Here is a 26535-nt window from a genome sequence, read left to right as displayed (position 1 = left end):
GTGTCCCCAGCGAGTGGTCTGCGTGTGTGTGTCATAAGTTGCGTTTTCGTGCTCCCTGCTCTATTTCCGTGATCGTTGTGACTAAGAGCAGAGCTATTTCATTGAGAAAGCCTAGGCCATGGCTAGCCGGCACACGCACACACGTGCAGACAGACACGCACAAGCCATGTGCTGCCCCGAGCAAAGACCTTTTATTTTCTTTTTTTACCAAAATAATAAAGCATTTAAAAATAGAAGACCGGGGAGAAAAGAAAAAAAAGTTGTTGAATTTTCCATTCGGAGCAACAAAACAAGATAAATTAATCTCATTCAGGCATTCTGTTCCTGCAACATGGAATTAATAAAGCAGGCATTTGCTTGCTTTAATTTTGGCTGCAGAAGGTTGCGCGTTGTTTGTTTATCTCAGTTTTCTTTTTTCCCCCCTGCGTGCCGCTCCCGGGTTGGTAGGTCGCGGTCACAGCTGAGAGACAGCCGTAATCCCTGCACCGCGCCTGTGCCGAGGCCTTCGGAGAACCAGGCTTCAATAGCACGCTGTGTTAACTTCCTATTGAGCGTGCAGTGGGGGCTCCCTTCCTCCCGGCGATCGAAAATGGCAAGAAGGGGGATGACCCATCACAGCCCGGTCCTTGCAGGTTGGGTCTTTAATTCTTGGCCCAGGCTTTTTAGGCCTTCTCTTAACTGCCCAGTTAAAAAGAGCTAACTAACAACAACAAAAAACTTGTATCCATTGTTAGCTGTGTATTACTTGGCTAATGGATTTTTTTTATTTCTAAAGCAGGGCTATTACATTTTAATAACCGACTAACACAACACACTGTATCAGCCAAGTCTGCCTAGGAATGGACTGCCCCCAAACCTGTGCGAGGCTTATGTATGAGGGGCATGGCATTGTGTGTATTTATAAAATTGCTGTCCTGCCAGTACCAATGTTTTTACCTGTTCTAGCATGATTATATGACATGGCACAAAGCTGGAGTTGGCAGGGGGGTTCGCCAGGATGGCGGGGTCTTGGTATTATTCAGTTTCTGCATTAGGAAGCACGGGCCAAATGTCTTTCGTTTTGAAGGATCGGTGTAACGGCAAACTTGCAAATTAAAGCAAGCGAATGCCTGTTTGACATCTGAGGGGAGAAGCAAGCAAGGCTTTGTGTCTCTTGGAGTCGGCTATTTGGGGTGGATTAGGGAGAGGGGGGGCAGCTCTCCCACTCCCCCCCATGCATAGGCGTGCCCTCCCGACACGCAGAGAATTCAAGAAGTAAACAACAAGGCCAAAGAATTGTAAACGGGGCTCTTGGAGAATTTTTCCATCGCCCCGGCCGACTGCTTCGTATTAGTGAGTTGCAGTCTCGGGGTTAATTAGAACAGTGTGCGGAGGTCTGCAAGTGGTGGCTTTGAAGACGGGAGGACAGATTTCCAATGGAAAAAGAGAGAGAGATAAAAGAAACAAGGAAAAGTTGGGGAGGAAGGTGGGTGTGTTGGGGGTGTGACTTGTGGGCGGGTCTCAGGACACACTGCTTCTCAGAGATGCTCAGGTCCAGGCAGTTACTCTTCTTCTTCTCATTCTTGTCCTTGTTCTCCTCTTGTTCTTCTCTTTTGTGTTGTTCTCCTTCTCTTCCTCCTCTCTTCACAGAGGCTGTTGCAAATAACTGTGTATTTTGTTAGCACAGAATGTACTTTTAAAGTGAATCCAAGGCCCAGTACTGAACCTTTGGCACTGAGCTCGGCACATTCTCTATCTTCCTCTATCTTACTCTCTCTTCCCCTCCCCTCAAGGCACAAGTTCTCACCAGCCCAATGCCTATCTGTCGGTGTCTTCATCCGCATGTCTCCCCCCACTGCGCACCATGCGTTGGCGAGAGCGGGGGGTGGGGACCTTTCCATGGGTTTGTAACCGCACTGTGTTGGAGGGCTTAGTGGGGAGACTGCAGGGATTCCACAAGACAAAGGGAGTCTTAACTGCACCCTGCTCAGCAAATTAGGTGCTGAAAGGATGTGGGATGAATGAGAGTGCAGTGCAACTCGGGATAAGTGGAGTTAAGTGTGGTGTGTAGTTTAGTTGAGTGTGCAGTATAGTGTAGTGTGTAGTTTCTGGTAGTCTAGTGTGGTATGCAGTGTAGTTAAGTGTGGTGTGTACTGTTTAGTGTAGTTGTGTTTGAGATGTACAAGGCCATGCATGTTCGTCCTCTAATCCTCATCAAAACTGGAGAGCATCCATCGTTGCCTAAAGGTTTGACTTATCTGCCCACGCGCCCCACTTACCAGAATAAAGACGCTGGAGTTGTTTTGGGAAAACTCCCTCAGCACAGAGCACTCAGATCCCAGGGTTCCTTATTCCGGAAGGGGATCAATTGACAATCAGTCAGGCCGACTCCGCCACCTGCAGCTCAAACCGCACCAACGAGGAGCAAAGGTCACAGGCAGGGCTGTTTTTCCCAGCACCCTCTGCTGCTCGGAACATGGGCGATTGATCCCCCATGACAACACAAAGCCCTGGCTCCAGGCGGTGTAGGGTGGGCAGGCAGTGGCTGGGGGTTTCTGGCAGCCCTGTTGAGGCTCGGGCTGTTGGACTTGGTTGTGTCCTTCTCCTGCGTGGAGGAGCACCTGCATTGTACAACACATGCAATGCTATTTTTTATCTTAAGTATGTGTGAGTGTGTTTTCCTTGTCCACACAGTGAAGAATGGGACGGTAGGGATTAGCACAACTGATCACATTGTGTAGCTTGGTCGCTGTAGTTGTGGAAAGGGATCCCTTGTTATCAGAGCTGAGCAGCGAGGCAGGGGCTGTGGAGAGGAAGCCTCGAGGTGGGGTGGGGGTGGTGTTGTTAGCTGACATCATCGGAGGAGAACGTGCTGCCCTGCCTGGTCTTGTCAGGATTGCGCAGTCCTGGTTCTCCAGGGGGCCAGGGAGGGAGGCTCCCCTGACCTTTGCACAGACTTGTGCCTTCTGACCAGGCTGCCTGTGTTCATTCTGTGTCTCTCTGCCCCATCAGCTGCTGGAGTATGTTGGCAAAGGGAAGAGCATCATGGATGTGGGTTTGGCCCAGGCCCGCTACCCGCTCAGCACTCGCAGCCACTATTTCGAGGTGGAGATTGTGGATGCCGGGGAGAAGTGCTACATCGCGCTGGGCCTGGCGAGGAGGGTGAGTTGGTGTGTGTGTGTGTATGTGTGGGATTTTCCACAGAAAGACCCTTTACAGCAAAGACACTGCACACTTGTGTCATACTCATAAACAACACGTGTGTTATTATACAGATGCTTATACACAAAACATCCATACAGATGCGCACCGGGATAATCGTGTGGAAGTATTCAACCACAGAGCTCCTCGTCCCCCTGTTGATAACGAAGTTTTGTGAGAGTGATTTGACGCACATGCACGCACACATGCTTGGGCACATACATGCTCATGCACACACACACCCTCACACACACATACACGCAAGCACGTACTGTTTCCCAGATCACCCCCATGTTTCAGCCTGCAACAGGAAGGCGCGTGAGAGGAGCTGTGATCAGGACTCGGGCCCTCCTGCCCCCGATCGCCTACCCGCCTGCCTGCCTGTCTGTCTGTTGTTATCGGCTCCCAAAGCCAAGGCTGTCGACTCACTTTTTCCATTTTAAGTGAAAAGCAATGGCTGGGTCCCGTAAAAAAAAAAAAAAAAAAAAAAAGAAAGAAAAAAAAAACAATTAAAGGAATATTTACAAAAGGTCCAATTTTGGAGCCCTAATTTCTTTTTCCAAAGAATGCACATGCGGTTTCCATTTGAAGTCCAGCACACCGTGTAGCGTGACATCTGGGTGGCTGTGTGAACAGGGGGCATCACCACACCTCCCAATTCAAGCCAGCTGAGCCAGGGGGAGCAGACCAGACACAGACACACACACACACAACACAAAACACACGCACCCACGCTCACACGCACTGTATAAACACCCGGCACACAGGGGACCAGCCACCAGCCTCTCAGCAGCTCTGACTCTGCTGTGACCTCTTTCGGCTTCTCTATATTGTTTATGTGCATTGGGATTTATTTACTCCCTTCAAATATGAACGAGACAGACAGATACATAACGGAGAATGATTTGTTATTCATGATATGCTCTAGATAAGCAGTGAGTATATTTTATTTGTTTGTGTATATATTAATGAGAAGGTTTTTGGAGGGTGCTCTGGTGTGTCCATAGGTGTATAGGTAGCCCAATGTGTTGATCAGTTCCAGAGCAAATCCTTAATTAATTTCACTTCCCCACACGCCCCCCGTTGTCAAGAGAGAGACAAATATATACTGTTATTTTTGGTGTATTTAAAACAATATATTAATGTATTTTTTGTTACCGTTATTACCACAAACCAAATACACTTTCACAGTCATTCATAGCAGTTCATAGACCGAACAATTTGATGGACAAACTATTTTCTTTCCTTGTTTAATAATTTTTAGGAGTTTCTCTGATGGCTCCAGAGACTCCACTGCCTCCCCCTCCTTCCCCACGACACTCTAAAGGGTTAACCAGGCAGTTCACTTTGTTTTCTTCATCCTTTCATTTGTTTTACATGCTTAGTTTTGTTTCTGTTTGTTTGTTTGGCTTTTGTTTTACCAAAGACATTACGGTAAGCCCAGAAATAAGCGATGATTAAACCGGTAATTGAAAAGTCTTGCCTAATTACTGTTTATACGCTCCCTGGTGCACGGCTTCGCACAGTATCTTCCTGACTGAGCAGAGCCGCTCGTCCAATGGTGCAGAAGGGCAGGAATGCATGTTACAAGTGCTCAGGCTTCGCAATGCAGCGGGCTGGGACTTGGAACACACACTCAAGCACACACTCTTACTCCCTCACTCACTCACTCTCTCTCTCTCACTCACACACACTCTGACTCACACACTCACACTCTCACTCTCACTCATACACACTCTCACTCACTGACGCACACACATACAAACACTAACATTTTCTTACACACACACACTCCCTCATATGTGGTAGTTTATGGAAGGCTTTTTGTTTCTGTTTTTCGTGTATGGTAAATTGTCGACATGAAGGAACATCTGTCCAGGCCAGGTAAATGGATCACGGTCTTGCATGGCCGGCGGGGACCTGATGGCACTGCAGTCACGTCCATTACAGCAGCGCAGGCAAGGCATGACGGCATCTGTTCTTGCCAGTCCATTAACATCAATAGTTAATTGGTGTTGATATATACAGGGCTGTGAACCAGTTAACCACTTGATTGTGTTTTTTTTTGGTTTGTTTGTTTTTTTTGGGAGTGGGGGGACTTATAATAGAACTGACTGCAGTATAATACATACTGGAATTTCCTGGATCAAGTATGATGTCGTTGCCTTCTTTGCAAACAAAGTCAATGAAGTGTGTGACCTGGGGGTGGGGGGGGGGGCGTTGATAGGCTGGTCCTAATACAGGGTTACGCAGCTGTATTGTGTTGTGTAGTGGCGGATGGTGGGACCATGAAAGAGTTGTCCAGACTGTTCGCCCAGCTTGTAGCTAACAGCTGCGTCCGACAGAACGCCACTGCGATGGTTTTTCAGATTTATAGTCTTTTCTGTCCTTTGTGTTTTGTACTGCACAAAAGGTTTCCAATGATTCAGTGATGATTAATATGAATACATAAACAAACTAAACAACCTGATTTAACAGTGACCTTTTCCTGGGAAACTCTGGATGCTGTTCATAGTGCGTTAAAACACAAGAGCCCCCGCCCCCACTGCGAGAACAGTGCAGGGGGACAGGGAGCTCTGACAATGGGAGATGTTCTACTAATGAAAGAAATCAAAGTAAAACTGCTAGTAGACAAGTCCTGAAATGTTTGTACCTCAATGCCAGGAGTATAAGGAACAAGATCTTAGACCTAGAAGCCACAGTGCTGGCGTGTGACTGTGATGTTATAGCAGTGACGGAAACAGGGCTTACAGAAAATTATGTCGATGAATACAAGAGACCAGCATAATCAAAGAGATGGTGGGGTAGCATTATATATCAGAAATGACATTAAGGCAGAATATCTCAAATTAGATCTTGCCTACGAAACAGAATCTTTGTGGGCTAAACTTTTGAATAAAAGATCTGGAGGATTAGTGGTAGGAGTGTGTTACAGACCACCCAATTCAAATATTCAGAAAGATGTTTCATTATACAATGTAATCAGGACTGCATGTAGCAAGGATGTGGCTGTTATAATGGGGGATTTTATTTCCCAAACATAGACTGGGAAAGCCCAGTTGGGACTACAGAAGCAGAAATAGAAATGGTTGAGATGGTAAATGACTGCTTTCTAACTCAATTTGTCTCAATTTGCAGCACTTAGAAGAGTTAGGCTTGGGTACACTGGATACAGATTCAGTCGAAAATTGATGGTTATACTTAAAATATATACTACTAGAGGCTCAGGAAAATTGTTTTCCAAAACATAGCAAATTAAGGACCAAAAAAATTGGCCAAAATGGTTTAATAGAATCATGCAAAAAAATATTGAGAAAGTGTTGGATAGTACATACAAAAGGGATGGAGATTAAACAAAATACAGAGAACGTATAGAACTTCAAAGAGATGTGAAGACGAGGGATCAGTAAAGCAAAGAGGGAAATAGAAAGAAACAGCCCTTGGAGCTAAAACTAATGCAAAGAGTTTTTTTCAATACTATAACAGCAAGAGATCAATAAAGGAGGAAGTGAAACAGATAAAGGGCTAAAAATTGAAGTATCTTAGAAAACGAACAAGATGTGGTAAATGTTCTAAATGAGTATTTAACAGAGGTGTTTACAAATGAATAAAGAGATAACATGCCACGGGTTAACAATCAGTCCAGTCAAACCCTAAGAGAGATCAGGATAAATGAGGAGGAGGTACTAAAGGGACTAGTAGAACTAAAAACAAACAAATCACCTGGGCCAGATGGTATATTTCTAAAAGTACTTAAAGAAATTAGAGAAATTATTTACAGGCTGCTAACTAAAATATTATAGTTGACACTTAGAACTGGGGATGTGCCAACTGATTGGGAAAACTGCAACTGACATACTTATCCACAAGAAAGGGGAAAAACTGAGCCAGGAAATTACAGACCATCAGTCTCAACTACATTACTTGTAAAAAATGATTAGACAGAAAATCGAGGAGCATCTTAATGAAAACCATATTCTTGGAGATAGTCAACATGGGTTTAGACGAGGAAGATCATGTCTTACTAATTTATTAGAATTCTTTGAACATGCAACTGCAGCTGTAGATCATGTGAAAGCATATGATATGATATACTTAGATTTTCAAAAAGCTTTTGATAAGGTTCCACACCAAAGACTGATCCTCAAATTGGAAGCTGTAGGCATTCAGGGTAATGTAAGTAGATGGATTATGAACTGGTTGATGTCTAGGAAACAGAGGGTGTCAATTAGGGTATTTGCTTCTAAGTGGTGTGAGGTTGTTAGTGGAGTTCCACAGGGATCAGTACTAGGCCTGTGCCTTTTTCTGATCTATATTAATGATCTGGACTCTGGGATAATGACTAAACTTGTCAAATTTGCAGATGATACTAAAATAGGTGGTTCAGCAGATACAATCTTGGCAGCACAGGTTATTCAAAGGGATTTAGATAATATTCAGGGCTGACACATTGCAGATTAAATTCAATGTGGACAATTGCAATGCAGGTAACAAAAATGTCCACTATAATGACACTATGGGAGGAATAGAACTAAATGAAGTATCGCATGAGAAAGACCTAGGAGTCTATATGGACTCGTCATTTTCCCATCCAAACAATGTGGGGAAGCAATAAAAAAGGAAAACAAGATGTTAGGGTATATTGTCAAAAGTGTAGAATTTAAAACAAGGGCAGTGATGTTCAGACTGTACAGTGCACTAGTTAGATCTCATCTGGATACTGTGTACAGTTCTGGGCACCACACTTCAAGAAAGATATCGCTGCTCTACAGGGAGTTCAGAGGAGAGCAACCAGACTTATTCCAGGTCTGAAGAGAAAGTCCTACTGAGAGACTGAGGGAACTGAACCTTTTCACCCTGGAACAGAGGAGACTACGTGGGGACTTGATTCAAGTCTTCAAAATCATTAAATTGACCACCTCAAACCAGAGGAACTTTTCCAGATCTGCAGTGACAGACGGACCCATGGACACAAATTGAAAATTGGACTTAAAGGCATTCAAGACAGAAAACAGGAGACACTTCTTCACACAAAGTTGTCACAATCTGGAACAAACTCCCCAGTAATGTGGTTGAAGCCGACAACTTGGCAACATTAAAAAATAGACTGGATAGGATCCTTGGATCACTTAGTTATTAATGGACACCAAAGGAGCACGATGGGTCGAACGGCCTCCTCTCATTTCTAAACTTTATTATGTTCTTATGATTATGGGCAGGAGAAGTTCTACATTAAGATCTGTTCACTGCATGCGTATTTTTAGTTTACTTTTTAGGTTTTGTTTTAGAAGAAAAAATCCTCTGCACCCTGTCACCTCACTTCATTTCATTTTATTTTCAGTCTTTAAATCTACTGTCCAAGTAATGCTGACAGGAGAACATAACCCCAAAACAAAATGAAAAATAAACAGTAGAGAGAGCTCCTGTCACCTGTCTCTACTCACCTGTGGTATTTTTAGCCAGGGAGATGCGTATCAGCCCCTATGAACTTGCCATGCCTCTCTGCAGCCTGTTGACTTTGCCACCGAGTGGAAATGCGGGCCTCTCTCATGTCGGAGATCAAAGCGAGTACGGGTTCAGATAGGGGCTCCGCTATTGACAGAGGACTGCTCCCCGCGGCTGCCTTTCGGACACAGTGCCACTTTACAGTGTAAATGGATTGTGCTCCAAGATAGTGTGTGTGTGTGAGGGAAAGAGTGTATGAGTGAGTTTGTGTAAGAGAGTGCGTGTATATTTGTGTAATTGTGTGTGTAAGAGAGAGAATATGAGTGAGTGTTTGTGTAAGAGTGTGTGTGTGTTTGGGTGAGAGTGTTTATTCTCTAGCTGCTTTAGTAGAGATCAGCTTGCAGTCAACTAGGTTACTCAATGGAAAGGAAAATAAAAGAATAAAGCAACTTTATTTTTTCCTTTGATTTTTTTTTTCCTTTCTTTTTGTCAGTTTTTTTTCCTTTTTTCTTTGCTTGTTTTGGTTGGTAAGTAATTAATTAGGTTTAGGGTTTGTCTGACGACTTCAGCAGGCTGCATCATGGATCTGCTTACTGCACAGAAGACGGAAAGAGGGGAGAGAGAGAGTAAGAAACAACGAAACAAAAAACTAAAGCTGAAGAGAAGACGTCAGCAACGATTACTGATTCCAATTTAAGCTTCACATCTGACTGCACTCACTTTGCCCTCGGATGAATAGTCTTTAATTGAGCTTTCACAGACAATCACTGACCCCAGCCAAGATAAAAAACAAACAAGACAAAAGAAAACCCAACAAAATCACCGCCACCAAAAACAATCCGCAACCCATCTTGGTTTTGCTTAGGCTCCTGAGCACACAGCACCGCGGACGTCTCCTCCAATCACATCAGGGCTGCAGGCATCTCCTCCAATCACATCCTCCATGTCTCCGCCCACTCATCTCAATTAGCATATTCTCGATCGCTGAAATTGGTTCCGGATGTTGCAGCAGTGCCGTAGAGCAACTCTGTCCAGAGAGGGAGAATAGGGAGCTACAATGAGAAACTGTACAATACCTCGGGATTAATTCAATTCTTTATTAATCTCGTTATTTAGTTGTTGGTTTCTTTGCAGTTTGCAGAGTGTGTTCTGGCCCTCCTTGTGATTGCTGCCCTCTCTTTGTAACAGTCCCAGCTGTAGACCCCCAGTCATTGGTCAAATGAGTGTGCACTGATTGAGAAGTCTAAACAAATAACTTGATTAATTGAACACTTCTCTCCAGACTTCGAAATGTTCTGTGGGTTCAGTGTTTTGAGTAATCAACAAATTGTGTCGGGTATCAGCTATAAAAATAAAGTATGAAAGTTTTAGATAAGCCTCCCTGATTGGGAGCTCCTGTTGGAACACAAACCAGCAGACACTGCGACCCCTCAGGACTGGAGTTTGACACCACTGTCCTGGAGCAGGGGTGTCCAACCCTGGTCCTGGAGAGCCCCTAACCAGCAGGTTTTAGAGGTCACCCTTGTATCGCCAATTTAAAAACACCTGGACGTATTTCACTGTGATCAGTGAAGCAGGTGGTGTGGTAAATTCAGTGCTTTAGAAACTATTGGAGTAACCATCTGAATATCTGCAGCCTCATGAGGGAAGAATTCCCTTGGTTGACTTGCTTAATTGATTAATTACTCACATGTGTTCCTAGTATTTAGAAATTGCTGTTTTAAGGGTGACCTATAAGATTAAGTGGATTGGGGCTCTCCAGGACCAAGATTGAACACCCCTGTCCTAGAGGTTATTATTGTCCAGGCAGGGATAGTGTGGGGGCAGGGTGGAGTGGTTAATGAGCAGAGTAAATAAGAGTTGACATGAAGTAGTTGTTGAAAATGCACGGATGGGATGAATGACATTGACAATGACGACGGTGACAATAATTGAGAGAAGGACCACCCCCAAGCAATACAGATCGGCAGATATGCAGCAGTTTAGTTGCATGACAAGAATATCTATCTCCTTTACGACTGCAGCACCTTGAGCATGATATTTCCTGTCGTTGGCGATTCTGCCTGGGCCCTAGGGTAGGATGTTTGGGATGGGAGAGACAGTACAGGAACGACTGATCTTTTGTAACAGTTTATTTCTTCTTCAGAAGGGGCAGGGCTGTAGTGCCGCTTGGGTTGTAAATCAGTCAGAGGATAGGCAATTGCAACCCCCCCCCTGCTAATTAGATGGTTTCCTCTGTGGGGTGGGGTGGGGTGGCACTGCCTGCGTCATTTGAGGTCGTTGTGGAAAAAATAAATAAGAAAAGTAAGAAAGAGAGACACAGAAAGGAAAGACTTGGCTGGGCGGACCACAGCCACCGTTCCCACGCCTTCGCCATGGCACTCTGTAGGACCAGGATTTCCCCCAGAAAATTGAATAGGCATCGTGGTTTGTTTCAGATTTGTTGATGGGGGGGCGCTGTGTATGGGCAGAGCATGGGGGGCGGAGCGAGGACGCTTTAGTTTTAATATTTTTGGGGGGACAGACTGACTTTGTTTTCGACGTTCACACATTTGTTTGGCTAGGCAGGAAACCTCAAGGAGGTACATTGAGGAAATGTTGGAAGTGAGGAAGTGCATAAGGAAGGATGAGTGGGACAGGGGGGAGAGGAAGAGAAGGAGTAGATGGAGATCGATCAGTATTGTAGAGTGTGTTTTGTTGTCCATTTTGTTTTTTTGAGTGGTTCTTCACCACTGGCATGGCATGTATGCGTGCAGTTGCGTGTACTTACACGTCCAGGGGGGCTTTTTACAAGGACTGACCCTTTTCAAGAAAGGGCTTTGCTGTTAAATAGTAGCATCTGGGAGGTTGGGGTGATGACATCATAAGGAGATATACATTCTGAACACTATCTTTTTCTGTTAAGTGTTTTTTTTTTTTTGCTATGTGGGCGAGACAGAAAAGGAAAATAACCGAACAAAAGATGATTGGAGCATGGGTGTAAGCCGCGGCTTCTACTTAATTAGATCGAAAGCATCTCTCATCTTTTTATTTTGCTCCTTCTCTATCCTGCCCTGGGCGTAAATCATTTGATTTTCTCTGAAAGTGGAAGGGGGGGGTATTACAAAAACACATTTTTGCTAATTAGCACTGAGTCATCTCCCGTGTTATCAGATGCTGGCCTTTCGCGCTGTTTGCCTTGGCATGGGGCACCTGTGTTCTCTGTGGACGTGTGAGCGAAGCAGAGACTGACGTGGCCCTCCCTGCTGCGTGGCAGTAACCCAGGCCTGCTCAGTTTAAACCTTAGGACAAGAAGGGAGGGAAGGAGCAGGAGGAGGAGTGGGGAAGGGGAAGGGGAAGGTGCTGTTTGGCACTTATCAGAGTTGGAAAATGACTCGCACAGCATTTGGCCCCAAAGTCACACAGTTCTAAAAACAAAATCATAATAAAATACATAACACAGTCAGTAAACACAAACACAGGATGTACACGAGCCACAGGATTGCAAATGCCTGCAGCCTGAATGGCGAGCATCAGAATCCACGTGGGGCCCGTGTCTCTCCCATGGTGCCTCCAGCACCTGGCCAAAGTTCACCTCTTCGCAGAGCTCGCTTTTTCACAATGAGATGTTGACAGCACCCTGTGGTTTGACTGGCACGCGCTGGCCACGTATAGACCTGTTAAGGGCTGACGGCAGACACATCAGCAGCTTGTTTGTTTTTGTAACTTGTCCAAAAGGGGCTTGTATATAATTGCCGTACAATGTCTTCATAAAAAAAAATATATATCTATCTATTTTTTACAGGATTACCCGAAGAACAGGCATCCAGGCTGGAGCCGTGGATCTGTAGCCTACCACGCTGGTGAGTCTGTCTGTTCCAGAACCATATTGTCTGTGTGTGTGTGTGTTTTTTGCAGTTCCTGGGTTAAAGTCAAAATTTATGGAAAACACCCTCCTACAGAGGAGCAATCCCTGACGGACAGGGCCTGCTGGGAGCAGTGGGAAAGGGCCAGAGAGGGAAGGAAAGGAGGGACTAATGGTGATAACGGAGGAGGGAGGGAAGAGGTGGGAAGTAGATAGAAGCAGAGATTCGTGGGGTTCCTCTCCAGAGCAGCAATGAGGATGGCATCCACCCTGCGTCACGAGGATCGTGTTGTCTTTTACAAGATGTGAGGCTAAGACACTGCCGTTGCGTCAACTTGCGATGACGAATCTCCCGCCATTATATTGATATGCAGGAATGTCGGTTGTGGGCTACCCCAGTGTTTGGGAAATCAGTTCAGTGCAGCATTATGGGGGGTTGTGGGAGTAATAAAAGATTGAATAAATAAGGCTGTAAATTGATAAATTGAGTTGAAGAACAGTTGTGTCCTGACAGGAGGAGGCTTGTTGTCAGTTTCCTCCTCAGATTTGTGGTTTGATGACATGTGGTTTATTTTTTTTGTCATTTTTTTTTTTCTCTCTGATAACAGTGACATATCTTGTTTCCCAATCAGTGACTCACACACTCTCTGTAATCAGTACCAAATGTACCTGGAGCGTATCGTGCCTTCATGCTTTTAAAAGATCAACATTTTATATTTATATATAATGTCTCTTGTTTCTGGAAGCATGGTGTGTTGTAGGCTGGGTGTGCCGGCTCTATTGCAGCCCTCCTCACAGGCCCTTGTCGGGGGCAGATCTCTCGGTAATGACCGTTGACGCCAAACACAAATACACTCGCGAGTTATTGTGATAGCTGCTCCTCCTTTATCAGCTAACCCCCTATGCCCGCACACACAGTGTGCAGTGCAGGAGTGTGTGTGTGAGTAGTGGGCAGTACAGGTGTGTATGTGTGTGTGCACGTGTGAGTAATGGGCAGTGGGCAGTGTGCACGTGTGTGTGTGCACGTGTGTGTGTGTGTGCACGTGTGTGTGTGCACATGCGTGTGAGAGAGAGAGTATGGGCAGTGCAGGTGTGTGTGTGTGTGTGTGTGAGTGAGTAGTGGGCAAGTACAGGTGTGTGAGTAGTGAGCAGTGGGCAGTGCAGGTGTGTGTGTGAGTGAGTAGTGGGCAAGTACAAGTATGTGTGAGTAGTGGGCAAGTACAGGTGTGAGTAGTTGGCAAGTACAGGTGTGTGTGTGTGAGTAGTGGGCAAGTACAAGTATGTGTGTGTGTGAGTAGTGGGCAAGTACAGGTGTGTGTGTGAGCAGTGGGCAAGTACAGGTGTGTGTGTGTGTGTGAGTAGTGGGCAAGTACAGGTGTGTGTGTGTGAGCAGTGGGCAAGTACAGGTGTGTGTGTGTGAGTAGTGGGCAAGTACAGGTGTGTGTGTGTGAGTAGTGGGCAAGTACAGTTGTGTGTGTGAGTAGTGGGCAAGTACAAGTATGTGTGAGTGTGAGCAGTGGGCAAGTACAGTTGTGTGTGTGTGAGTAGTGGGCAAGTATAGGTGTGTGTGTGAGTAGTGGGCAAGTACAGGTGTGTGTGTGTGAGTAGTGGGCAAGTACAGGTGTGTGTGTGTGTGAGTAGTGGGCAAATACAGGTGTGTGTGTGTGAGCAGTGGGCAAGTACAGGTGTGTGTGAGTAGTGGGCAAGTACAGGTGTGAGTAGTGGGCAAGTACAGGTGTGTGTGTGAGTAGTGGGCAAGTACAAGTATGTGTGAGTGTGAGCAGTGGGCAAGTACAGTTGTGTGTGTGTGAGTAGTGGGCAAGTATAGGTGTGTGTGTGAGTAGTGGGCAAGTACAGGTGTGTGTGTGTGTGAGTAGTGGGCAAGTACAGGTGTGTGTGTGTGAGTAGTGGGCAAGTACAGTTGTGTGTGTGAGAGTAGTGGGCAAGTACAGGTGTGTGTGTGAGTAGTGGGCAAGTATAGGTGTGTGTGTGAGTAGTGGGCAAGTACAGGTGTGTGTGTGAGCAGTGGGCAAGTACAGGTGTGTGTGTGTGAGTAGTGGGCAAGTACAGGTGTGTGTGTGTGAGTAGTGGGCAAGTACAGTTGTGTGTGTGAGTAGTGGGCAAGTACAAGTATGTGTGAGTGTGAGCAGTGGGCAAGTACAGTTGTGTGTGTGTGAGTAGTGGGCAAGTATAGGTGTGTGTGTGAGTAGTGGGCAAGTACAGGTGTGTGTGTGTGAGTAGTGGGCAAGTACAGTTGTGTGTGTGTGAGTAGTGGGCAAGTACAGGTGTGTGTGTGTGTGAGTAGTGGGCAAGTACAGGTGTGTGTGTGTGTGTGTGAGTAGTGGGCAAGTACAGGTGTGTGTGTGTGTGAGTAGTGGGCAAGTACAGGTGTGTGTGTGTGTGTGAGTAGTGGGCAAGTACAGGTGTGTGTGTGTGAGTAGTGGGCAAGTACAGGTGTGTGTGTGAGTAGTGGGCAAGTACAGGTGTGTGTGTGTGAGTAGTGGGCAAGTACAGGTGTGAGTAGTGGGCAAGTACAGGTGTGAGTAGTTGGCAAGTACAGGTGTGTGTGTGTGAGTAGTGGGCAAGTACAAGTATGTGTGTGTGTGAGTAGTGGGCAAGTACAGGTGTGTGTGTGAGCAGTGGGCAAGTACAGGTGTGTGTGTGTGTGAGTAGTGGGCAAATACAGGTGTGTGTGTGTGTGAGCAGTGGGCAAGTACAGGTGTGTGTGTGTGAGTAGTGGGCAAGTACAGGTGTGTGTGTGTGAGTAGTGGGCAAGTACAGTTGTGTGTGTGAGTAGTGGGCAAGTACAAGTATGTGTGAGTGTGAGCAGTGGGCAAGTACAGTTGTGTGTGTGTGAGTAGTGGGCAAGTATAGGTGTGTGTGTGAGTAGTGGGCAAGTACAGGTGTGTGTGTGTGAGTAGTGGGCAAGTACAGGTGTGTGTGTGTGTGAGTAGTGGGCAAATACAGGTGTGTGTGTGTGAGCAGTGGGCAAGTACAGGTGTGTGTGAGTAGTGGGCAAGTACAGGTGTGAGTGTGAGTAGTGGGCAAGTACAGGTGTGTGTGTGAGTAGTGGGCAAGTACAAGTATGTGTGAGTGTGAGCAGTGGGCAAGTACAGTTGTGTGTGTGTGAGTAGTGGGCAAGTATAGGTGTGTGTGTGAGTAGTGGGCAAGTACAGGTGTGTGTGTGTGTGTGAGTAGTGGGCAAGTACAGGTGTGTGTGTGTGAGTAGTGGGCAAGTACAGTTGTGTGTGTGTGAGTAGTGGGCAAGTACAGGTGTGAGTGTGAGTAGTGGGCAAGTATAGGTGTGTGTGTGAGTAGTGGGCAAGTATAGGTGTGTGTGTGAGTAGTGGGCAAGTACAGGTGTGTGTGTGAGCAGTGGGCAAGTACAGGTGTGTGTGTGAGCAGTGGGCAAGTACAGGTGTGTGTGTGTGAGTAGTGGGCAAGTACAGATGTGTGTGTGTGAGTAGTGGGCAAGTACAGTTGTGTGTGTGTGAGTAGTGGGCAAGTATAGGTGTGTGTGTGAGTAGTGGGCAAGTACAGGTGTGTGTGTGTGAGTAGTGGGCAAGTACAGTTGTGTGTGTGTGAGTAGTGGGCAAGTACAGTTGTGTGTGTGTGAGTAGTGGGCAAGTACAGGTGTGTGTGTGTGAGTAGTGGGCAAGTACAGGTGTGTGTGTGTGTGAGCAGTGGGCAAGTACAGGTGTGTGTGTGTGAGTAGTGGGCAAGTACATGTGTGTGTGTGAGTAGTGGGCAGTTCAGGTGTGTAAGTGTGTGTGTGTATAGTGGGCAGTGCAATGGGATACTGTGTTATATTAAAGGCCAGTGTAGAGAGAGGGAGAGTCTTGTCTCGGTCTCGGGCTGTTTAAACACTACCCTCGTATGGTCCCAGTTCCCATGACAACCCCACAAATATTTACCAGCTGAGCTGTGCAGCCATCATGTCTTCGGGCTACCTATTTGACTTTTTTCCCTTTCCTATCCTTTCCATTCTCCTCTTCTCCCTTTTTTGTTTTGTTTTTGTAGTTCTTGTTTCTCTGTCTTGTCTTCCAATGACAGTGTAAAAATAATGGAAAGAATAGGATGTTAAAATGGCCAGAACTGTGGCTCCAGCAGCGAATCCACTCCAGAGCGTCGCACTCACACACCGATCCCAGCGAGAGGGCGCTGTGTTCCAGACCCCTACTACTCTCAGTGTAAAACACACATATATATATACACTCACCTAAAGGATTATTAGGAACACCATACTAATACTGTGTTTGACCCCCTTTCGCCTTCAGAACTGCCTTAATTCTACGTGGCATTGATTCAACAAGGTGCTGAAAGCATTCTTTAGAAATGTTGGCCCATATTGATAGGATAGCATCTTGCAGTTGATGGAGATTTGTGGGATGCACATCCAAATTCTGACTACCATCTGAATGTCTCAACAGAAATCGAGACTCATCAGACCAGGCAACATTTTTCCAGTCTTCAACTGTCCAATTTTGGTGAGCTTGTGCAAATTGTAGCCTCTTTTTCCTATTTGTAGTGGAGATGAGTGGTACCCAGTGGGGTCTTCTGCTGTTGTAGCCCATCCGCCTCAAGGTTGTACGTGTTGTGGCTTCACAAATGCTTTGCTGCATACCTCGGTTGTAACGAGTGGTTATTTCAGTCAAAGTTGCTCTTCTATCAGCTTGAATCAGTCGGCCCATTCTCCTCTGACCTCTAGCATCAACAAGGCATTTTCGCCCACAGGACTGCCGCATACTGGATGTTTTTCCCTTTTCACACCATTCTTTGTAAACCCTAGAAATGGTTTTGCGTGAAAATCCCAGTAACTGAGCAGATTGTGCCCGTCTGGCACCAACAACCATGCCACGCTCAGAATTGCTTAAATCACCTTTCTTTCCCATTCAGACATTCAGTTTGGAGTTCAAGAGATTGTCTTGACCAGGACCACACCCCTAAATGCACTGAAGCAACTGCCATGTGATTGGTTGATTAGAAAATTGCATTAATGAGAAATTGAACAGGTGTTCTTAATAATCCTTTAGGTGAGTGTATATATATATATATATATGCCCCTGCAGAGTTGTTGAAGTATTAGTGTCCCAGTGGTTTCTGTTTGTCTGTGTTTCTTCATAAAGCATCATCATCAATATAATAGGTGATATGGCTGCAGCACAACTCCCAAACACACAAAGGAGGAGGCACTAAACCCACTTGCACTAACCCCAACGCGGCCTTGACATTTGCACAGAGCCTGTTCCTGACTAATACGCTCCCTCGTCTCTCCCTCTCTCAGATGATGGGAAGATTTTCCACGGCAGTGGAGTGGGGGACCCCTTCGGCCCACGCTGCTTTGAGGGCGACATCATGGGCTGCGGGATCATGTTCCCCCGGGACTACATCCTGGACAGCGAAGGTACCCATGCAGGGGGCGGCGTGGGGGACGCATCTCACTAGGATCCACCCTGGGGGGCAGTCTTGCGTTTGTGCAATCTGACCACAGTGTGGAATTGAGGGCCCAGGAGCCAGCAGTCTGACACTGCTGGAAACTCTGTCTGAATATAAACACGTGCCAAGTGTATTTGTGACCTTCTACCCACTGGTCAAGTGCAGCTGCAGGTAGTGTCATTAACTCACAGATGACTGATCATATTTTCTTGCATTCCTTACAAAGTAAATCCATCCCTGTCCCTCTCCCTGTAATGAAAGCCTTTCCACAACAACACTTTAAAAAAAAAAAAAAAAAAAAATTATTGTGGGGAGGGGGGTTTGAATTGTACGCTGGAATTTAGGGGGAGCTATGTCAATTGCAGTCAGGTGTGTGCCATGGGAGAGAGAAGATGAGAAAAGCTATTAAGTTTTCCCTGATTGTGATGTGTGCATGTTGGCACAATGATAACGCACTCAAAGGCAGGTAGTTTGGGTAGGAATGAAGTGCAAAACAGGTGTCCCTAATGATTATTCTTTTGTGTGCGTGTGTGTGCAGAGGACAGCGATGATGGCGTGGACTCCGAGGTGCGAGTGAAGCAGCGGCGGGTGCAGAACGTGCTGTACCTGAATGATGAGGAGGAGGAGGAGGAGGAGGAAGGGGGGGAGGACATGGAGCAGGAGCATGACGGGAGGAAGGTCATGGTGAGGACAGTCCTGAAATCTCTCTATCCCCACCCCCCCTCTCTCTCGCTCTCCCTTTTATTTTTCAATGGCTACTAATTTGTATTATTTATTAGGTCATTATTTATTATGACACACAAATAAACCAATCAATCAGTCAATCAATCAATTGACAGAGGCAGGCAGAGGGATCGGGACAGACAGACAGGTGTTGGCAGCCACAGTGGAATCTTGATAAGATCCCCCTCCATTCTGATTGGTCACACTGGTTTAATCAGAGCCACGTGGCTGCAGTGGGGAGGTGGGGCAGCTGGTCCCAGTGAGGGCAGTGTGGCAGAGCTGGGCGGTTCTGCTACTGGTGTCTGGGCCGGGTTGCCTCTGCCCTTAGCACACGGACGCACTGTGCTTCCTGCTCAAGACGGCCCTGTCTTTATCATTGTTATTAGATGTAGGAGGTGGTGGTAGCAGTAGAAGTGGTAGTATTATCCTTCTTAATAGTAGAAGTAATATAACTACAGTGGGGGAAAAATGTATTTGATCCTCTGCTGATTTTGTACGTTTGCCCACTGACAAAGAAATGATCAGTCTATAATTAATGGTAGGTGTATTTTAACAGTGAGAGACAGAATAACAACAAAAAAATCCAGAAAAACGCATTTCAAAAAAGTTATAAATTGATTTGTATGTTAATGAGGGAAATAAGTTTTTGACCCCTTCGACTTAGTACTTGGTGGCAAAACCCTTGTTGGCAATCACAGAGGTCAGACGTTTCTTGTAGTTGGCCACCAGGTTTGCACACATCTCAGGAGGGATTTTGTCCCACTCCTCTTTGCAGATCCTCTCCAAGTCATTAAGGTTCCGAGGCTGACGTTTGTCAACTCGAACCTTCAGCTCCCTCCACAGATTTTCTATGGGATTAAGGTCTGGAGACTGGCTAGGCCACTCCAGGACCTTAATGTGCTTCTTCTTGAGCCACTCCTTTGTTGCCTTGGCTGTGTGTTTTGGGTCATTGTCATGCTGGAATACCCATCCAAGACCCATTTTCAATGCCTTGGCTGAGGGAAGGAGGTTCTCACCAAAGATTTGACGGTACATGGCCCCGTCCATCATCCCTTTGATGCGGTGCAGTTGTCCTGTCCCCTTAGCAGAAAGACACCCCCAAAGCATAATGTTTCCACCTCCATGTTTGACGGTGGGGATGGTGTTCTTGGGGTCATTCCTCCTCCTCCAAACACGGCGAGTTGAGTTGATGCCAAAGAGCTCGATTTTGGTCTCATCTGACCACAACACTTTCACCCAGTTCTCCTCTGAATCATTCAGATGTTCATTGGCAAACTTCAGACGGGCCTGTACATGTGCTTTCTTGAGCAGGGGGACCTTGCGGGCGCTGCAGGATTTCAGTCCTTCACGGCGTAGTGTGTTACCAATTGTTTTCTTGGTGACTATGGTCCCAGCTGCCTTGAGATCATTAACAAGATCCTCCCGTGTAGTTCTGGGCTGATTCCTCACCGTTCTCATGATCATTGAAACTCCACGAGGTGAGATCTTGCATGGAGCCCCAGACCGAGGGAGATTTTGTGTTTCTTCCATTTGCGAATAATCGCACAAACTGTTGTCACCTTCTCACCAAGCTGCTTGGCGATGGTCTTGTAGCCCATTCCAGCCTTGTGTAGGTCTACAGTCTTGTCCTTGACATCCTTGGACAGCTCTTTGGTCTTGGCCATGGTGGAGAGTTTGGAATCTGATTGATTGATTGCTTCTGTGGACAGGTGTCTTTTATACAGGTAACGAGCTGAGATTAGGAGCACTCCCTTTAAGAGAGTGCTCCTAATCTCAGCTCGTTACCTGTATAAAAGACACCTGGGAGACAGAAATCTTGCTGATTGATAGGGGATCAAATACTTATTTCCCTCATTAACATGCAAATCAATTTATAACTTTTTTGAAATGCGTTTTTCTGGATTTTGTTGTTGTTATTCTGTCTCTCACTGTTAAAATACACCTACCATTAAAATTATAGACAGATCATTTCTTTGTCAGTGGGCAAACGTACAAAATCAGCAGGGGATCAAATACTTTTTTCCCCCACTGTATTAGTAATAATTATTGCAAGTGGTAGCAGCAGTATGTAGTATCTTCATTACAATTACTATTATAATTAGTACCGTTTCCTGCCTCAGAGCTATTATTGTGTGTGTACCAGTGTATTTATGTATTAAGCGTGTGTGTTTGACTGATGCCTTTATTCAAGGTGGCCTGCAATCTAAAACACACTTAAACCAATCTGTTCATGAAGCCAGTAGACGCAGAAAGCCCTGCGGAAGGCAGCTGTAGGGACTCTCTCACGCTCAAATTGCCGTGACGATCCACTTACTGGACATTCGTGATGCTGTGTTGTTAGTGACCTCTTATATGTGCTCAGCCTCCGCTGGCAGTGTGTTCTCAGAGGTGGCACTAGGCCAAGGGAAATGCAGTGTGTCCTGTGCTGCCCCCCGGTGGCCATGTTTGCACTGTTTGTCCAGAAAGTGCAGACACATAGAGAGGGGAATTAAGGCTATGAGGGCTCTGCAGGACAGGAGCTGTGCAGGCTTTGCTGCTTAGAGTCACTGTGTCTCAGTGTCTGTCTGTGTGTCAGTCTGTGTTTCAGAGTGTCTGTGTTATTATTATTACCCAATCCAGAGTGACTTACGTGCCTTTTTTTAAACATACCACATTATTTTTACATTTGTATCCATTTATACAGCTGGGCATTTACTGGAGCAATCTAGGTAAAGTACCTTGCTCAAGGGTACAACAGCAGTGCCCCCCACCTGGGGATTGAACCCACAACCTACACTTCAGAGTCCTAACCACTACCCCCATCCAGTGTTTGTGTGTGTCTGTCTGTGTGTCACTGTGTTTTCTGAGATGCTGCTGAGCCAGGGAGAGTGTAGTCTTTCCTATGCTGCCCCCAGGTGGCCATTTGTGTAAACTGTGCAGCCTTTAACAGTTTTCACACTACAGCTGGGGTAGTCAATTATTTCTTGTCAGGGTCCAGACTCCCAAGGGGGAGCAAATCACATCTCCAAATGCCCCTTTCCAACACACACAATGCTGCGAATTATTATACCTATGTAGTATATAGTATGCCTATATATTTAGTACATTCATTTGACAAAGTACAAAAATAAAATGTGAAATACATGTAAATATTAGTATTAAAATGCTTTCAGACCACTTTTAATTGTTTTAATATGTTAAAGATTATTGTAGGCATATATGAATATAGAATATAGAAACTTTGAAGCATTTCATGTGTTATTTGTTTAAAGTCTTTCCCATTTCCCTTGATCACAAGCGTATATCCTACAGTAGGCCTCCTCTTGTTTTATTATTAGAAGAAACTGACAATACCTAAAATTAACAGTACATTTGATCAGAGATCGTATTCTGAGAAGATTGGAAAGTAAAAATACTGTCATGCATTTATATTTGAGGCAAGGTTGAAGTAAGTCCACACGACAAACGATCCAGTTTAGCAGTTCAGGGAAACAAACCAAATACTTTTTTTAAGCATCTGGTGGTCCAGATTTGGCCTGCTGTCCGCCTGTTGACTGCCCCTGCACTATAGCATCTAATCCTGTGTTGAGTCGACCTGGGGCGACTCACCCCTGAGTTCAGCCCTGCTTGCATTCACATTTGCCAGACGCTATAGTACATGGGTAACGATTCATGTGGACATTTTGTAACTGGTTAGTGCTTCATTGTGCCTTTATAATCTCAACCCTGGTCTCTACCAGGTCTGAGTTCACCCTGGCTTTAGAGTTGAAAATGTGAAAGCGCTTGATTTTTGAGCTGGGTCGCCCTGGGTTCAACTGTCTAGTGTGAAAGCAGCTTTTGTGTTTAGATGCACTGTGTCACTGTCTGTCTGTCTCTTGATCCATCTCTGTCTCTCTGACTCTAACCCCCCACCCCCCCCCCCATGTGTCCCTGCAGGTGTTTTTCACACGTAACGGCAAGATCATCGGCAAGAGGGAGGCGCTGGTGCCAGGCGGCGGCTTCTACCCCACCATCGGCATGCTGAGCAGCGGCGAGAAGGTCAAGGTGGACCTGCACCCCCTGAGTGGCTGAGAGGGGGTGGGTGGGTGTGTGTGTGTGTAGTGGGGTCAGGGGGGAGGGGGAGGTATCAGAGCCTCAACCAACCCTCTCCACACATGTACCCTCCCACCCACCTCCACCACCCTGAGACTGTCAGCACAGCAGAGCAGACCCCCACCTCCACCCCCCCAACCCCCAGCATGGACAGGGACAGGAAGACGGGGACACAGACACGGACGCGTATGAGGGACACTCGGCTGCTCAAGCACAGCCACGCCACAGGTCGCTTGTTCATCCTGAAGCTGCTTTGGTTGTTTTCTTCCTTAGTTTTTTCTTTTGCGTCAGAGCTCAACCAGCTCTCTCCTGCAGTTCACACGTTCGACCTCCAAAACACATCTGTCCGCTTGAAGAGCCCTGCGCACCGCTGCTGTGAGTCTCGCTGCCTGGCACGTGGCAGAGTATGGGTATCACAGCAGGGCCACAACCCTGCCGTCCCCAGGGCCCTCCAATGTCCGCTGCTTTTTGTGTTCTAGTTGTTAATTAGTTACATGGCTGCACCGCTCGGCTGGAGGTGCTAAATGTTTCTTAATTCGAATCTTGCGACAGGTTTCAAATTTCTTCAGGGCAACGGCACTTCTGTCCGAGGGCGGAAAACCAGACTGCAGAACAGTCCCAATTCAGGAAATGTGATTGAGCCCTTGACAATATGACAAGTAATCGAGCGCTTGATAAGTTAGTGTGCTGTCAGTGTATATTATTTTCTTTTATATATATATATATATATATATATATATATATATATATATATATATATATATATACATATATATATAAAATTATAATAATCGGAAGTAGGTTTTATTCTGAGCTTTGTGAGTGGGTTTTGTGCCAGACAGCCGGGTCGTGTGGGCGAGCTTGTGCTGTACTCTGCTAAACTGTATTTTTGCAACAAGAGGCTCAGTCACTAGGAAGATGGGTAGTTTTTTAAATTATTATTATTATGATTAGTAGTAGTATTGTTATTGAATGGATGTGTGCCAGTGGGATGCATGTACGCGCAGGGCTGCAGATAGCCATACGGTCTGGGCCATCTCAGGCTGTGATATTCATACTCTGGTCTGACCTGGGGGGCAGGGCATCTCGGCCCTGGCTCTGGGGGTCCCGCTGTCTGGCAGAGCTCTTCATCTCCACCCTAGAACCGTTGATTACACATTTGGAGATATTCAAAGTCACATTTGAAGTCAATTCTGAAATGATGGCGAGGTACTTGAGCAATTTCAGAAAGTAAACTTAATCGAAGTGCGTATTGAATACATTTATATGGAGACCTATACATGTATATTTCTAAATCTATGTGTAACATAAAGATATATGGGTATCATTTAAAAAAATATATATTGATCTTTGAAATGCCTTTAACACGCAGACATGAATGGCAGGAATAATTTTGTGCCTGCCACCCTGACATATATATGTATTTAACTTTAAATAAGTACCAAATAATTTTCCAAGCATTTTAAATAATAATTTTAATAATCATAATACAATGTGTACATATATTTCTGTTGGGAGCTGCCAGTCCGAACACGTGAGACTCTGTCACTTTGTAGTAATTCCGTCTCTCAAGGGGGGTCTCTACCTGCCCATAACAATATGGCAACGCTCGGGCACTGCGGCAACGGTTCTCTTCACAAGTAGAGGCACGTGATTTCAGCACTAGCCTCTTTTTTCCCATTATCCCCGTGTTCTTAAATACCCCCATTCAGCGAATTCATTACTTAATTAATCACAGCACTTTGGTCCTTCTCCTCAGGTGTTCAGAAAGGGATATTTTTCACGCCAGGCCCTGGGTCTGGACACTGAGCATCAGTACCGCAACAGCTGATTGAGTGACACCGTTAAAATCATCTTCAGCTTCTGCCTCCAGACCCAGTGTCGTGTAAAATGAGTCCATCTGAAAAATGAGGTGATCCAGCTCCTGGAATTAAAGGGGAGGTTCCCACGCTTTACAGCTCAGAACTCGCTGTAAACGTGCCTTTTTTTAAACAGTGTTTTACAGCATCATGTCTCAGATCCTCTGCCTATAGGTAAATATGAAAGTTTTCTAAAAACAATAGTTATTAAACATTTATAACCCATTAAATCATAGTGACACTACTGCATAGTTACTTCTATTCATAACATACAATTAATCTTTTGTCCAGAACAACGGCATATCACGTTATTAAATGTGTTTAAAAATAAAGACAACAGAAAAAAATACATTGAACCTTCCCTTTACTTGCACTAGGGCAGGGGTTTTCAAACCGGTCCTGGAGTACCCCCTGCCCTTCTGGTTTTTGCTTAATTGAATCCTTAATTGACCTAACAAAGCACTATACCATTCAATTAAGTAATTAAGACCTAGGTTGGATAAAAAAACAGCAGGGCAGGGGGTACTCCAGGACCAGTTTGAAAACCCCTGCACTAGGGATTCTAAACCAATCCTGTAGGACTCCCTGTAATGCAGTTTTTTGTTCCAACTGATATCTTAATTGCTTAATTGACTCTATAAGGCTCAATTATGTAATTAAGAGCTCTGTTGGAACACAAGCCATCAGAACAGTGGATCCTACGGGACCAGTTTGGAAATCCCTTACTTATACTATTGACCGATCTCCTAATATTTCAGATTGACTCATGTTATAGGACACCATGATGAGGCAGTACTTGCTTTGACCACATGGTGTCCCCATTTCTTTTTGCTGTGAATAAGATTAATTTAGCTGGATTTGGTTTTCGTTTCATTTTGATTTGTGCTGCAATCGGAGCCTGCTCCCTGTACAATAATCATCAGTAAATAACTTTATAAATACAAATATAAATATATACATATATTTTTGAATCACACTAATATTGTGCTGAGCATGTGATCTATAGCATGTATTTACTATCACTCTTATGCTGCAAAGTCTTTAAAAATACTGTTAATTGCAAAGAGGTGTGTGGGGGGGTAGAGAATGAAAGAGGGAGGGATGAGGAGGAAAATGTGATTCAGTGCATTTGTGTGCGTGCAGACATTTCTGAAGCTGCAAGAGATATATATTTTTAAGTCACTTTCTTTGGTAGGGAGGTGCAGCTATGTAGTAATATCCTATCTGGAAAAATCTGCCAAACGCACTGGCAGATGAAGATGACCCAGACTGGGCCAGTGCGTTTGGCAGCTCCAGCCCTAGGCTCACCTCCCCCCTTCGGCAGGAACACTGTCTCCGTTACAGGGCACTGGTATTAATCTTCCTAAGGTCTTTAACGCTAGGAGAGGAGAGGAGTGGCAGCTATCAGCTCGGAGAACTCAGGTACAGGGTCACACCAGACATCTGGAGAACAGACAACTTAACAAGGGTTAGGTGCTTCTGTATTCACTTTTTTTTTGTTGTGGTTTTTGATATTTTCTTTTCTTTGTAACACCCCTCCTCGTGGTCCAGTTATCATATTGCACTTGTTAGTAACAAAAGGCACCTTTACTGAGATTATTAGTTTCATTTTCTCCTCTGGTTGTGGGTGCCGTTCTCCATGATAATCTTGCTTTTCACTGTCCATTGCTGCAATGTAAAAAGGTATAAAAATGATTAAATCGATATACTGTCGCCACACGCACTTTGCAGATATGCTACCCAAAATGTTGGATGGGGGGTGTTTCCTGTGTTCTTTTGTTGTTATGGTTACCATGAGTGACAGCACATCCACATCCAATGATTATCTCACAAGACCCAGCTGGGGCGGGGGGGGGGCAGAGAGAGCCTGACAGGGCCACCTGTTCCTGCTTCTCCCCCAATGTGTTGAGGTGCTTCCTGGCCAGACAGAACAAACGTCTTTTTAACACCAGGTGAAGTGGGGGGAGTTTTAGGACT

The 26535-nt window shown here is 45.4% G+C and overlaps 1 protein-coding gene across 1 annotated transcript in view; it reads left to right on the top strand.

Annotated features, from left to right (window-relative positions):
* The window catches only part of spryd3 (SPRY domain containing 3), a 43367-nt gene extending 19961 nt beyond the window's left edge, over positions 1 to 23406 (top strand). The window contains exons 7-11 of the mRNA XM_066708503.1: positions 2992 to 3141; positions 12410 to 12467; positions 17754 to 17873; positions 18444 to 18589; positions 22544 to 23406. Coding sequence (XP_066564600.1) covers positions 2992 to 3141; positions 12410 to 12467; positions 17754 to 17873; positions 18444 to 18589; positions 22544 to 22678 — 609 coding nt within the window. The 3' untranslated portion in view covers positions 22679 to 23406. The remainder of the gene's footprint in view (positions 1 to 2991; positions 3142 to 12409; positions 12468 to 17753; positions 17874 to 18443; positions 18590 to 22543) is intronic.
* Positions 23407 to 26535: the final 3129 nt, after the last annotated feature.

This window comes from Amia ocellicauda, chromosome 7 (assembly GCF_036373705.1).
Source record: "Amia ocellicauda isolate fAmiCal2 chromosome 7, fAmiCal2.hap1, whole genome shotgun sequence".
Classification (NCBI taxonomy): domain Eukaryota; kingdom Metazoa; phylum Chordata; class Actinopteri; order Amiiformes; family Amiidae; genus Amia; species Amia ocellicauda.
This window is presented reverse-complemented; position numbering and strand designations above follow the sequence as displayed.